General features: G+C 37.9%; 1 protein-coding gene across 1 annotated transcript in view; it reads left to right on the forward strand.

Moving 5' to 3' along the window:
- Window positions 1-16,268, forward strand: part of MYO5B (myosin VB) — a 577,307-nt gene that overhangs the window by 279,526 nt on the left and 281,513 nt on the right. Inside the window, 1 exon segment of the mRNA XM_043977928.1 lies at window positions 15,967-16,123. Within this exon segment, the coding sequence (XP_043833863.1) occupies window positions 15,967-16,123 (157 nt within the window).

Raw genomic sequence — 16,268 nt, forward strand, 5'->3', positions numbered from 1 at the left:
CCAGTTTTCATATGAGTCTCATGACATGATTGTCTGTTGATAGTATACCCACACATATATACATTTGCTATTGGTTATGGCCAGCATCTTAATTTGTTGTATTATTTTAGTACAATACTCGACTATACTTCACTGCTACAAAGGAGAATTCTATGGGGGTGGGTTGGGGTGAGTGATACCAACATTCAAAACAATCAGCATATCTTTTTTTAAGCAGTCTTTTAGCTTTTCAATTCACTCTTTCACAAGGCAGCTGATTCCATTTTTAGACAATCCTAATGATCAGTTCTTACTCATGTTAAGTCCAAGTCTATTCTCCTGCAAACCTTGCACTGTCTTAAAAACTCGAGCAAGGATTTTTTTAAGACCTTCAAAATCATATACGCATGAAAAGTCTAATTTTCCAGGTGACAGTCCTTTATTCAAAGACTGTAATGTCCCTCTTTAAGCAGTCTGTTCCTAGGCTAAACATCCCAAATTTAACCTACTTTCCTTCGAGTGATATCACTGAGTGTCCTTTCACTTATCCCAGTCACTGTCTTCTAGATGAGTTTAAGGTGCCATGCTCAGAACCAAACAATCCTCAAAATATGGTCTGACTGGCACAGAGCCAAGTTGGACTTATGTCTCTCTCCCCCCAACTTTATTACAGATACTACCATCACTATAGATAAAATTAATTTCTTTCTTTTTTTTTTTTTTTTGCCATTTTGGTTATTCTGGCCAAGCCTGTAACATTGACACATATTGATCGTATTGAGACTCCTAAGTCTTTTTCACATGAGCTTCTGCTAAGTGATATTCCATTTACACACATGTTAAAAATCAAATAAATGGCACTGCCTGCTAATATTTGTAATAGAGCTACGAATTACCCAGATTCCACCTTAAGACCCAGTTTGTCAAGGCACCTAACATATGCTTAACATTACTTTATTAAATCCTGTTGGAATTTTGCAAATTCCTGCTGAATTTCATGTCTGTCTGTCTTTCATAACAGGAAGTTGAGAAACACAAAAATTCTATTAACAAAACCAAACAAACAGCTGCAGCTAGGTGGCGCAGTGGATAGAGCACCGGCCCTGGATTCAGGAAGACCTGAGTTCAAATACTTTCTAGCTGTGTGACCCTGGACAAGTCACTTAACCTCTATTGCCTCACCAAAAAGCCCCAAAAAACAAACAAATAAAAACACCCTCTAGATCCAGGTGTAAATGACCACAAAGTTCAGCCTTTGGAATTGGTTACATAGATTCTTCTTCTTCAGGTATCATTATTAATCCTTGGAGATATTCAGATCTCACTTCCATGTTTTAAACTATAGTAATTTAAAGAGAATTTTAATAGCAGTGATTTTAGAGAAATTTACATCGTTTTTGATGGGAAACAAAAGCTAAGGAGGAAAGTAGGCATATTTTTTTAAGGGCTTCATAAATAAAAGGAGAAAGAATGCCTTTCTATCCATTTATGCCAGCATGGTGTTCCAGATAAAAACTACACAAATGAAGAATTCCACATTTTCCCATTAGACGTTCTATGGCAGAGGTGAGGACTGAAACATGTACAAGATAAAGACTCTTGTCAGTAGGATGGAGAACAACAAGGCCTAATTACTCTAGCCTGAGCTAGACAAATTGAAAACATGCCTAATCTTAGCAGCTGTTCTTTAATCTGCTGCATGACAGTGCTCAAATTTTCAAATATGCCTGAGTCACTTTGAAGGGGATTGAGGGTGGGGTAGGTAGAAGAAGTTTACCCAAAATTTAGTCTATAAAGGAAAACATTCATTTGCAGACCATAGTGAGTTCCCTTGAAGGGAAAAACTGCACAGAGAAAGAAGGGGCTCATTGTTTTATGGTGATTTCTTGAATTTCAATTAACCAATTACCATATTTATATGTCCAGGCTAGGGTATCCCTGCTTATACTTGGCAATGACTTTTGAAACATCTGAACATATCTTCTTTGGTTAATCTGGGACCATAGGATGGCTTGGCTATTCCAGAGGTCAATCAGGACGAATGATGCCTTTGCATTTTCCAAGGGGTGCTTCTCCACTGGAGTCTTCTTTCAAAGCCTCACTGTCATGGAGGTGACTGTGGATTCTCTAAGGAGGAGCAAGAGCCTCTAATAGGTCCTATTAAGTTGGAAAAGCTTTGTTCACAGGAGCAGCACTGGACTGTGTATTTGTGGTTCAAGCAACTAAAATTTAGCTAAGGTTGGAGAGGTTCATCACTGGGGCTAATACTGCTAAACAATTGGGGTTTTTTTGTTTTGTTTTTTGTTTTGTTTTTTTGCGGGGTAATGAGGGTTAAGTGACTTGCCCAGGGTCACACAGCTAGTAAGTGTCAAATGTCTGAGGTCATATTTGAACTCAGGTCCTCCTGAATCCAGGCCGATGCTTTATCCACTGCGCCACCTAGCTGCCCCTGTGTTATTACTTCTAAGTCTTACCTATTCCATTCAACTTTTCTATTTCTTTTAATAATTGATCATTGGTTTATAGTATAGTTTGAGATCTGATAATATAAGGTGTCCTTCGTCCCTACTTTTTTTCCTTATTGCCCTTCTGGACATTTTTCCCCTAGAATATTTTACAATTTTGCATCATTTTGATACATCTTTAAATCTGTAAATTAGTTTAGACAGTACAGTAATGTTTATTATATTGTATCAGTTCAAAACTGAACATTGAACATATCTCTACTTATTTGCATTCCTTTATCTTTGTAACTATTTTGTAGTTGTATTTTTAGTCCTGAGTATGTCTTAAAATGTTCATTCCTAGCTATTTTATGGGTTCTATAGGGCTTTTAAAAAAAACAAAACCACGAATTTCCTTTTCTATCTCTTCTTACTGAGTTTTGTTAATAAAAAGGATGGTTATTTTGTTGGTTGATATTATCACTTCGTATACCTCACCCCACTACCATAGAACCCTCTCTTGTAACAACAAAATATTGTAGTGAAGTATTAAAAAAAATGAAAAGATTGGCTGTAATTGACAACATATATATGTATGTGTGTGTATACACTTCATTCTGTACTTATAGTTTACTCTCTACTAAGAACAGGTAGTCTCTGATGTTAATTCTAATTTTTTTCCTTGAATATTTGAGGCCCTCCAAATGGCTCATATCATTGCAAATAGAGATTATCTCCTCTTTGGCTCTGATTTTGCCCTCAGTTTCTTTTTTTTCTTATCTTATTGTTAAATGGACGTTTAAATAGAATCTTTTAGAAGAGATTCTTATATCAGGTAGGAGGTTGGACTAGATGAACTGTAAGATTGTTCCTATTTTAAGATTCTGTTAAAATCTGATTTCTGGTTGCCTTTAACAGTTTTGCTAGATCCACCCTTACGTCTTAGGAGCATAAGTGGAAATTACAACATAATTAATTTAATAACATTAAAACCTATCATTTTAAATGTGTGGGTGATATATCTGAAAGATCAATTAATAAAGAGTTTGTCTTTTTTTTTGAAAACTTAATGGCCATAATCTTGGTATTAGTCAGAGTTTCAAATACATAGGTATCTGTACATCTATATATCCTGAGTAAACAAACAAACAAAAAATCTTTGTGAAGAATAACTAGCATATTCTTGAATTAAAACTCTTCTAGTCTCTTTTTAAATTTAAATTTAATTTAATTTATATTTTTTTGCAGGACAATGAGGGTTAAGTGACTTGCCCAGGGTCACACAGCTAGTACATGTCAAATGTGTGAGGCCAGATTTGAACTCAAGGCTTCCTGAATCCAGGGCTGGTACTTTATCCACTGTGCTACCTGGCTGCCCCTAAAATTTTATTTTTGTCCTTCATTTCAAATAAAATGTTCTATGTTAGTTAGAAAATATTAACCATAAATATACTATTAAACTGTGTTTGAATTACCACAAGCACAGATTACTAGTATTCATTAACATAGGTAATATGGTCAGCAATAATTAATTAATAATATATATATAATCAGTCAGCAAGCACTTATTAAGTACCTCCTATGTGCCAGATACCATGCTCAGCACTGGGAGTGCAAAGAAAGACACGCACAGTCTAATAGATAAACAACATGAAAACAACTATGTACAAACAGCATGTAGACAGAATAAGCTGGACATGATCACAGAGGGCAGGCACTGATATTAAGGAAAACTGGAAAAGGCTTCTAACAGAAGGTAGGTCTTTAATTGAAACTATTTTCTTTTTTTAATTTCTTTTTTTATTTTAGAATTTTATTTTTCCCCGAATTACATGTAAAAAGATTTTTAATTTGCGTTTTTAAAATTTTGTGTTCCACATTCTCTTCCTCCCTCACCCACGTCCCACCCCTTAAGAATACAAGCAATTCGGTATAAGTTATACATGTGTAGTCATGCAAAACATTTAAGTGAAACTTGAAGAAAGCCAAGCAAGCTAGGAGATGGAGACGAATAAGGACATGATGTATACAGGTGGGGGGGTGGGGGGAGGAGGCAGTCGGTGAAAACTCATGGATTCAAGAAATGCTATGCCTTGGGGCAGCTAGGTGGCACAGTGGCTAAAGCACCTGTCCTGGATTCAGGAGGACCTGAGTTCAAATCCGGCCTCAGACACTTGACACTTACTAGCAAATCACTTAACCCTCATTGCTCCGAGAGAGAGAGAGAGAGAGAGAGAGAGAGAGAGAGAGAGAGAGAGAGAGAGAGAGAGAGAGAGAGAGAGAGAGAGAGATGCTATGCCTTGTTCAAGGAACATATTGTTACTGGACTGTATAGTGTGTGGAAGGGGATAAGGTGTAAGAAGACTAGAAAGGTAGGAAGGGGCCAGGTTAGGAAGTGCTGTAAAAACCAAACAGAAGATTATATATTTGATGTTGGGAGTGATAGGGAACCACTGGATTTTACTGAATAGTGTAGTGGCAAGGTCAAACCTGAACTTCAGGCAGATCAAAATGATAGCTGACGTGAGAGTGGATTGAAGTGGAGAGAGACATGAGGCAGGGACACCAACCAACAAGACATTGTAATAGACCAGGCATTAAGTTGTGCGATTGTGAAATATCTGGTCTTTAGCCATAAACTTGTATCCGCATCTTGGATTTAGAGCATAGGAAAATTACAGTAGTATACCCTACCTTCCTGGTGAACTATATGAAGAAAGTATCTGAGCAAAAGTATCAGACTGATTGTGAATCCAAGAGGAAGAAGCATAAACAGCATTTTAGTAACAGTTACGGCTGAGAAGAAATAGACTGGCATTATGTGGGAAAGCCTGACGATGCCTTGCCTTCTAAGCTGCATCCGTTCCCTCACAGAGAAATCACTATGAATTCAAATTAAGGTGGGAAGGATTAATCAAATGCTTGATGATATCAAAGCTGTTTTCTTGGATATAAATGAAGTGGAAGGCATGATCACTGGCTTTAAAGAACACTAGCAACTCACCTTAGAAACCAACATAAATATAGATAATATATATGTATTAAAGTGTTCTGCAAATCAATAGCTATCATTATTGTTACTTGGATGAAATATAGGCTGCATGTTTAAAATTATATTTCTCTCTCTCAATATATATAATATATATAGGTACATTCATATAAATATGTATAGGCACACACATAAATACATTTACATGTACATATAGAAAGTGAAAATATTATCAATTATTGACCATACTCCAGGTTTTATACAAGCTAGACTGCATTAGGGAGGGGGTGAAATGTGCCCTATATTTGGATTAATACATTGTCTGTGTTAAATATTCATTTCTCTAGGCACAGTTGATATGTTCCTGAACTTAGAATCGGGAATAACTTAGTTTGAATTCCACCTCCAATATATATTCATGTGATTGTGGGCAAACCACTCAGACTCAGTTCATTGTCCTGTACAATGGGGCTCATAATACTAGTAGTAGCCTCCCTCATAGACCCATGTGAGGCTCAAATGAAGTAGCCAACTTTAAAATGTCATATAAATGTCAGTTGACACAGCCAGTTAATAGTATTAACATCTTGGTTAGCTGATGCCAGAATCACAGAAAAAAAAATATTCTTCATGTTCATCTTCACCCAGACCCACTGAATTCAGAGGTCCTGGGACAGCTAGGTGGTGCAGTGGATAGAGCACTGGCCCTGGAATCAGGAGGACCTGAGTTCAAATTCAGCCTCAGACACTTGACACTTACTAGCTGTGTGACCCTGGGCAAGTCACTTAACCCCAATTGCCTTGCCAGGGGGAAAAAAAGGAATTCAAAAGTCCTATGTTGTTGTTGTTTATCATTTTCAGTGTGTCCAAATCTTCATGCCCCTATTTGGGGTCTTCTTGGCAAAGAGACTGGAGTGGCTTGCCATTTTCTTCTCCAGACGATTTTGCAGATGAAGAAACTGAAGCAGTGTTAAGTGACTTGTCCAGAGTCACAAAGCCAGCAAGTGTTTGAGGTCAGATTTTAACTCAGGAAGATGAGTCTTCCTGACTCCAGGCCCAGCACTCTATCCACTGTGCCCCCTTGCTGCTGCACATGGTGATGATGATGATGACAATAATGCCTAAGCTTCATTATTATAAGATAGTTGACTCATTAGCTATTAGCTGGAAAATAGAGTTGATATGGAGATGAGACACAGCCTGATATACATAGAACCCAGAATACTATACTCACCGTAGACTTTGGACATCATTCAGTGTGCTCTTTACTTTTATAGATGAGCAAATGAAGGTGGTTTCCCTCTATAGACTTGGTCCTAAGCCACAGCCTAGATTAGGAAACCACTGTGAGGTGGCACACATGCAATGTTTTCTACGCAGATATGCCCTGATATCAAGAGTTCTGCATTTCTCCCATGAATCTCTAGGATATTCAGAGCCTTAAAGAGGAAGCACTTTCTGTCTTAAAGGGATGAGTGTGGGAGGTGGGGATGGTTGCTAGGGTGAAAGACCCAAGAGCCTGAGAGAAAAGCAGAACAGAATACAAAGTTAAGGAAGAGAAAAAGAAGTCATTTTAAAAAAAATTAATAGGCTTTAACGTTAGGACTAGACAGGTAAAAGTTCTCAAATGAATAAAAGTCTAGGGCAGTCAAGATGCCCTGGTATTGTTTGGGAATCAGTAGACATTAGCTCTTATACTGGATCTGTGAACTGTGTGACCTTGGACAAGACACTTATCCATTTTGTCCCTCCATTGCCTTGTATATCAAATGGAATCTTAGACTCCTAAGGTTCTTTTCAGCTCAAATATTCTCTGATTCTGTGACCACATGAGGAATGGAAATGGTTCCTCATGGGAGCAGCAAGCCAGTGGAAGCGATTAGTTTTGCTATTACCTGTATCATACTGTGCCTAAGAGGTTTATAAATAGAAAGGGAGAATCACTACGAAGCTGAAGTGGAAAAATGATACTCAGCTATTAACTGTAATAAGGGCTCTTCTGCAGCCTGTGTTGTCTGTATTTCTCAGTGTCAGAATAGTTTTCCATCTGACACAGTTTGCAATGAAGGCATAGAACAATCACCCTTGGCAGTTCTTGCAAGTCTTCTGGATTATTGACCTGCACTTGAATATCCTTCCAAAAAGAAAGGGATCTTGGGAATGACAATGACAATTGAGAAAGAGAGTGATAATAAAGGGTGTAAAGAACTAGTGCCAGCTTGCAGCAAAATCATGCAGTTTTCAGTGTTGGTTTTCAGTGCCTTCCCACCTTCTCCTTTGATCCTACTTCCCTCCCACCACCCAGACTTGATGCTCTCTTTATCCCTGGTATACTATTCATGGTGCCCACCAGAGTTCCCAATGCAGGACTTCCCAGCCTTCATGCTGTCTGGTGCTCTGACTGTATATAGGATGCTCTCCTCTCCTCTCGTCTCCTGTGCTGGTAACCCTCTCATGTGCACATAGGTCAGCTTCTTTCTACTCTGTTGGCTGTGATGCTGGAAAATTTTTTATAGAATCTGAGATTTGGAAAGTACTTGAATGGTCACCCTGTCTATATTAGGAATATTGATTGTATATTAGGAGGCTGGTTGTAATAAAATCCCTAAAAGTGGTCATCCAGTTTCTGAACACTTCAGGGATGGGGGGAATATACTACTTGATGTTTCATTGGGTTGAACATATCTAATTGTTATCAGTTTCTACATGACTGATCATTCTCTTCTCCTTGATACTTGATTCTCTCTAGGTTTACAGGACACTACTCTCTCCTGGTTCTCTTCCTACCTATCTCATTGCTCCATTTTAGTCTCCTTTACTGGATCTTTTTTTTTTTTTAAGTGAGGCAATTGGGGTTAAGTGACTTGCCCAGGGTCACACAGCTAGTAAGTGTTAAGTGTCTGAGGCCAGATTTGAACTCAGGTACTCCTGACTCCAGGGCCGGTGTTCTATCCACTGTTCCACCTAGCTGCCCCTCCTTTACTGGATCTTAATTCAGATCATGCCTTCCCACAGGGCTCTCTCCTGGACCATTTTCTCTTCTCCTTCTATACTATTTCTCTTGGAGGTCTCATAATCTCCCACTGATTCAATTATCATCTCTATGCTAATGATTCTCCAATCTACTTATCAAGACCAATGTCCTGGGGGCAGCTAGGTGGCACAGTGGATAAAGCACCAGCCCTGGATTGAGGAGAACCTGAGTTCAAATCTGGCCTCAGAAACTTGACACTTACTAGCTGTGTGACCTTGGGCAAGTCACTTAACCCTCATTGCCCCTCCCTCCCCCCAAAAAACCAAGACCAATGTCTCTGTGGAACTCCAAGATCCCATCTCCTACTTATTAGACATCTTGAAATGGATATCCTGTAGACATCTTTTTTTTTTTTTTTTTTTTTTTTTTTTTTTTTTAGTGAGGCAGTTGGGGTTAAGTGACTTGCCTAGGGTCACACAGCTAGTAAGTGTCAAGTGTCTGAGGTCGGATTTGAACTCAGGTACTCCTGGCTCCAGGGCCGGTGCTCTATCCACTGCGCCATCTAGCTGCCCCCTGTAGACATCTTAAAATCAACATTTCCAAAAATGAAGCTATTATCTTTCCCACCTGCCCCTCCTTCACTACTATCTTCACAGTTCCCCAAGATAAAAACCTAAGCATCATCCTTGACTCCTCATTATCTCTCATCTCCTATATCCCGTCTGTTGCCAAGGCATATTGAACTCACCTTTACATCTTTACTTACATCCCCTTTTCTTTTCTGATACTGCCATCACTCTGGTATAGGCCCTTATGGCCTCATATTTGGACTATTATAACTATTACAGTAGTCATTGCTGGTGGTTCTGCTTGCCACACACCTCTCCCCCAGTCCAGTCCATCCTTCATTCAGCCACCAAAGGATTTTTGTAAAGTGTAGGAATATCATCCCTCTCCTCTCCTCTCCTCATGCTGGCTCCCTATTACATTCAGGGTCAGATATAAAGACCTCTGTTAGTATTCAAAGCCCTTCACAACTTAGCTCCTCCCTCCCTTCTAGTCTTCTTACACCCCAACACAATGACACTGTCCTTCAGGATGTTCCTCAGTCTGACACTCCATTTCTTGGCTCTGAGCATTTTCACTGGTCTTTCCACACCTGAAACACTCTCCCTCCTCACCTCTGCCTCCTGACTTATTTCAAGTCCCAGTTCAGTTCCCACCATCTACAACAAGCCTTTCCCAATCCCTGTTAATGCTATTCCCTTTCTTCTATTTGTTATTTCCTATTTTTCCTATATATAGCTTGCTTTTACATAATTGTGTACATGTTGTCTGCCTGACTTGATTGCAAGCTCCTCAAAAGGTGGGCCTGTCTTTTGCCTTTCTTTGTATCCCCAGCACTTAACACATAGTAGGTACTTAATAAATGCTGACTGATTGATAGTGTGTTGCATTATAATTTATCTCTTTATAATTTCCACTAGTGATATTAGGTCTGCCCTCTGGAGCAACAAAAAACAAATCTAATCCTTTTCCATAAGACAGCAGTCAGCAATTTGCAGTTAGAAGTCAACTTATCATAAACTGTTGATACCAGCTAAATATAATGCCTTCCTGGGTCATTCATATTTTGAGTCTCCTAAACCAGAGATGTCAAACATGTTTTCCCTCCCCCACCCTAGATTAAAATGTAATTGGGAGGGGCAGCTAGGTGGCGCAGTGGATAGAGCACCAGCCCTGGATTCAGGAGGACCTGAGTTCAAATCCGGCCTCAGACACTTAACAATTACTAGCTGTGTGACCCTAGGCAAGTCACTTAACCCCAATTGCCTCACCAAAAAAAAAAAAAGTAATTGGGAAATATTTAATAAAATAAATATAAATACACTAGAACATTAATCATGCTCATGTGGTTTTCTAAGTCAATATGAAGTAGGCAAGGATTGTTATATAGAATTTAGTGACTCCCCCCACCTAATTTCTATTTGAGTTTGACACCACTTTCCTAAACAATAAAATTAGAAAGATCTGGGTTATTTAGGAGAAAATTTTGAATTGTCTGTGGTCATTCCTAGAAGGTGCTTCTTGGGATACAAATAGAAATATAGTTTATTCTTGATTATACTAGTAAAAATCTTTATCCTAGATGGATCTATTCTCCCCCCGAATCTTAGTAGCTATTTATCAGTTGAATTTTGAGCTATGAGCAAAGGGCAAAATGGAAGATAGGAGTCAATGATAGTGAGTAAATTGCTTTAGATAAAATGTATTTAATAATCTTGGTCCTGGAAAAGAGATGATGAGAGACTTCGCTTCTCTTTTTAAAAAAGAATCATAAAAGCATTTTGTTATTTTCCAGCTATATGTAAAGATAATTTTCAACAGTTGTTTTTATAAGTTTTTGAGTTCCAAATTTTTCTCCCTCCCTCCTTTCCCTCCTCCTTCTCCAAGACAGCAAGCAATCTGATACTGGTTATATGTGTACAGTCACATTAAACATATTTCTGCGTTAGTCATGTTGTGAAAGAAGAATCAAAACAAAAGAGAAAAACCTCAAAAAAGAAAAGAAAAAGTAGAACCAGTACGGTTCAATCTGCATCCAGATTCCACAGTTCTTTTTTTCTGGATGTGAAGAGCATTTTCCATTATGGGTCCTTTGGAATTATCTTGGATCATTGTACTGCTGAGAAGAGTTAAATCTATCCCAGGTGATCGTCACACAGTTTTGTTGATATTGTGTACAATATTCTCCTGGTTCTAATTCATGTAAGTCTTTCCAGATTTTTCTGAAATCCACCTGCTTATTGTTTCTTACAGCACAATAGTATTCCATTACATTCATATACTACAACTTGTTTAGCCATACCCCAATTGATAGGCATCCCCTCAATTTCCAATTATTTGCCACCACAAAAAAGAGCAGCCATAAATATTTTTGTACATGTGGGTCCTTTTCCCTTTCTTTGCCCCTCTCAATAGAAATGAGAAGGGAAATGGAAGGGATAGTGGTGGGTGTAGAATACTATATACAATCTGCTCTTTTTGTAGAGGCCCTGTCCTCCCCCCCCACCCCCCCCCCCCAAAAAAAAAGAAAAAGAAAGAAAGGAAATGACAGGAGGACAAAGAATAGTAATGAATAGAGAAAATGACATTGGAAGGTCAGTTTTCTGGCTGGTGTAGTCTGTGAGAAAAGCTTTTAAAACAAAGAGATAATTATTATTCTATCTAATCCTTGTTATCAGATTCAGGAAGAAATCCCAGGATTCACTGTGGATTTTCCACTTAATAATTAAGTTATTTGATTAGGTGGTTCCTTACTTCTTCCATTAGTAAAATGGTAGAATGAGGTAATAATTTGAAATAATAGCTATATAAGTGTTTCATGAGAGAGAGAGAGAGAGAGAGAGAGAGAGAGAGAGAGAGAGAGAGAGAGAACGCGTGCTAGACTGTTATGGTTTTGTTGCAGTAAATTCCCATTTGTCCTTAGTTAGGAGATTGGCATATTCTCATGATCACACATCAGTCACTAATTTTTCTTTTTTAGAAAGAATTAGATTTCAAAAAAATACACTGAATGTTTAAACTCAATTTAATATGAATTAATCATGTTCTATGCTTCACAAACCACTTCAAGATAAATATCAATTATCACTCTACTAAACTGAAAAAACCCTGGTTATTTAGATTTTCCACTTGTCTGCATCTTAGAAAATAGGAACTTATTGTATCAGTAATGAGGATTTATATCTACCTTCACCCACACACATTAAGTATAACTGAAATCTAAAAGGATCACATCTGAAAGTAACTTTCATGCATATGTATGTGTGATAGCCTTAAACTTGATTATAGTTTCCTTGAGGGTAGGGACAATGGTTTAATCAGCTTTCTCTCTCTCCTTCCTCAGTTCCAAACAGAGTAATCTGAATGCAGGTATTCAATCAAGTTTGTCAAGGCACTAAAGGATACAAATATGAAAATGAAACAATACATGTTTATTATTTTCTAATTTTTCATTTAATTTATTCTTTTTTTTTTAGAAATTCTGAACATAACATTATGAGTGTGCTAGGAACAATAATATCCCAACACCTACTCCCTTGCAAGTTAGGCTAGTTTTTTCTGGTCTGAACCCATCCCTTTCATCCTTTCATATAATGCAGTTAAGTTCCACATATATCATGATTTTTTTCACTCATTACTGAGTTGATGAGTGCTCTGCCACCACCATCATCATCATCAAGCAGCCTTTATACAATACTTTATAGTTTGCAAAGCACTTTACATATTTTTATGTAACCTTCACAATAACCATAGGGAGGGGAGTAGGTGCTGTTTTTGTCTTCTTTTCACACATGGGTAAACTGAGGCCGAGAAAGGTTGAGTGACTTGCCCAGGTGGCACAGCTACTAAGGCAGGATCTGAACTTAAGTCTTTTGATACTATGTTCACTCACTCGCTCTCTCTCTCTCTCTCTCTCTCTCTCTCTCTCTCTCTCTCTCTCTCTCTCTCTCTCTCAGGTTAATCTTTGTGCTTAATGACCACTGAGATTTCTCAGGTTGGGCTGAAGCACTAACTTCAAGGTATTTTTTTTTTTAGTAATAAACATTATTTTTTAAAGTTTTGAGTTCCAAATTCTATCCCTCCCTCCCTCTCTCCCCATCCCAGTTGGGAAGCAATCAAGCAGAGGTTAAACATATGCAATTATGTAAAGCATTAACATATTAGTCATTTTGTACAAGAAAACTCTAATAAAAGAAAAAAAAGAAAGTGAAAAATAGCATGTTTCATTCTATTTTCAGTCAATATCAGTTCTTTCTTTGGAGGTGGATAGTATGCTTCATCATTAGTCCTTTGGGATTGTCTTGAATCCTTGTATTGCTGAGAATAGTTAAGTCCTTCACAATTCTTCATCAAAGAATATTGTTATCACTATGCACAATGTTCTCCTGGTTCTGCTCACTTCACTATATATCAGTTCATTTAAATCTGTCCAGGCCTTTCTGAAATCATCCTGCTTGACATTTCTTATAGCACAATAATATTCCATCACAATCATATATCACAACTTCTTGTTCAGCTGTTCCCCATTTGATGGGCATTCCTTTGATTTCCAATTCTTAGCCACCACAAAAAGAGCTGCTAGAATTATTTTTGCATAAATAGATCTTTTTCTCTTTCTTAGGATGTCTTTGGGATGAAAACCTAGCAGTGGTATGCACAGTTTGATAGCTCTTTGGCCATAGTTCCAAATTGCTCTCCAGAATGGTTGGATCTGTTCATAACTCCACCAAGAGTGGATTAACATCCCAGCTTTCCCACATGCCCTCCAACATCCAACATTTTCCTGTTTTGTTATATTTGCCATTCTGATAGGTGTGAGGTGATACCTCAGAGTTATTTTCATTTGCATTTCTCTGATCAATAGTGATTTAAAGCATTTTTTCATATTCTTGATGATAATTTTGGTGGGCTTTCATTTTTACAAAAATTAACCTTTTTAACATCATTTTTTCTTTCCTTTTTAAAAAAAGGTAATAAACATTTTTATCTATAGTTTTGGGTTCCAATTTTTATTTCTCCTTCCCTCCCTCCCTTCCCTGTTCCCTGAGGTGGTAAGTAATCAGATATAGGTTATACATGTATGATTATGTAAAACATTATCATATCAGTCATATCTTTTTTCTTTTAAAAATGATTTCTTATCCATGTAAACAATATTGACCATCAAATACAGTCAATTAAATTCACTTTGCAGTTCTTGACAATTAAATGAAATACATCCCTTAAAATGTCATATTCCTTAGGTTTTTTGTTGTTGTTGTTTTTTGATGCTTTTTCTCCTTTGCTCTTTTCTCCCTTATAGACTATACAGTCTCTCAGGTTCCTTTTATCTCTAAATGATCTGAATTTATGGGTCTTCTAATTTGTTGCCTTTAACAGGAGTAAATCAAATCTTCTTGTATTATAGCTTGGAGTATACTGACTTTCCTACTGTTTCTTACCCATGACATTCCATCCTCCCTCTCCATGCCTTTGTACTAACCACCTTTTATGCATGGAATGCACCTTTTCTTTACATCTGCCTCTTAGAATCCCTTATTTCCTTCAAAATTCAGCTTAAATGCCACCTTCTACATGATCCCCCCACCCCAGTTGCTAGTGCCCTTCCCCATATTATCTCCCCCAACCCAATAGAAAGTAAGCACACGAGGGCAGGAGCTTTTTTATTTCTGTTGTTGTATTTCCAATATTTAGCACATTGCCTGGCATGTGGTAGATGATTAGTAAATGGTTGTTGGCCTCCCCCAGGCAAAAATAAATAGATGATTGATAGAAAAAGAGAATGGCAGAGCTATGTAGATATAGATATGGCACATATATGTGTGTATATATGAGCATATATATATATATATACTTTTTATATGCATAGATCTATGTTTATGCATATGTCCTCAAGTACATGTGCACATGCATGTAAATATGTGTGTATAATCTACATCTCTTTTTCAGTAACTGTGTTATATGGAGATAGGCATCAACTTGTTCTTTATTGGGACCTTTCATTCATATATTCATTCAGCAGACATTTTTAGAACACCTACTGGGGGGCAGCGAGGTGGCACAGTGGATAAAGCACTGACCCTGGATTCAGGAGTACCTGAGTTCAAATCCGGCCTCAGACACTTGACACTTACTAGCTGTGTGACCCTGGGCAAGTCACTTAACCCCCTTTGCCCCCCCCCCCAAAAAAACCAAACAGAACACCTACTGAATGCTCACTGACTGTGTTCGATTATGGCATATTGTAGCTGACATAAAAAAGATGAAAATAACTTTGCTCCTTCAATGAAGGCACGAGAGGGTTGGAGAGAACCATGTAACAACCAGCAAGCAAAAATCGGTATGGAGTAATATAACCTAAACTGGATTAACAAATAAATGCATAGAGGATGAAATTAATGGCCTGATTCACATAGTGTATAATCAGTTAGGGAATACTTCTTGAAGTAGGGGAATATTGTGTCAAGCGTTAAAGATAGTTAAATACATTTTGGGGGGGCAGGGCAGTGAGGGTTAAATAACTTACCCAAGGTTACACAGCTAGTAATTGTCAAGTGTCTGAGACCATATTTGAACTCAGGTCCTCCTGAATCCAGGGCTGGTGCTTTATCCACTGCACCACCTAGCTGGGCCAAATACAATTTTCTTATAGCATAAGCTATCGGACACTGCATACAGACCTTCAGTGACTGCTATTCACTGATGGAATCAACCTCTTTTTCTTAGACTTTAATAGAGGATCAATAAAGAGAAAGGTAAAAGTTCTCTGCTTTTAGGTGCTCAAAACACCCCTGAAACTACTCTTTTTTCCAAGACTCAAAATGGAAAAGACTGGATTTTATTTGGGCAGATCTGGGAGAATTTGATATTGAGTTGATGGTGCTTAAAATCAGCAAGGACATGGGGGAGAGGCCACAAGCCAGACTTAACATCTTATACACAGATCCCCTTGACAGATAACATGTGCTTTAAATGGTAGGCAATTGACCAGCACTGCTTTTTCTTTCTTGCAGAGATGAAAAGAACCAGTCCATCATAGTAAGTGGGGAGTCCGGAGCTGGAAAGACGGTGTCAGCTAAATATGCCATGCGATATTTTGCCACAGTTGGAGGCTCTGCCAGTGAAACCAACATTGAAGAAAAAGTCCTTGCTTCCAGCCCCATCATGGAGGTGAAGAGTTCTGAATATTTCTTGTTTTTCTATCTTTTCTGTTTTCTCCTCCAGCATGGCTTTTGCATATTGTTATCTTACATGACTGATCACAAGAATCCTTGGAATGTACCAGCATTTATTTTCAAACCACCTGATAATTAAA

The sequence above is a fragment of the Dromiciops gliroides genome, chromosome 1 (genome assembly GCF_019393635.1).
Source record: "Dromiciops gliroides isolate mDroGli1 chromosome 1, mDroGli1.pri, whole genome shotgun sequence".
Taxonomy (NCBI): Eukaryota; Metazoa; Chordata; class Mammalia; order Microbiotheria; family Microbiotheriidae; genus Dromiciops; species Dromiciops gliroides.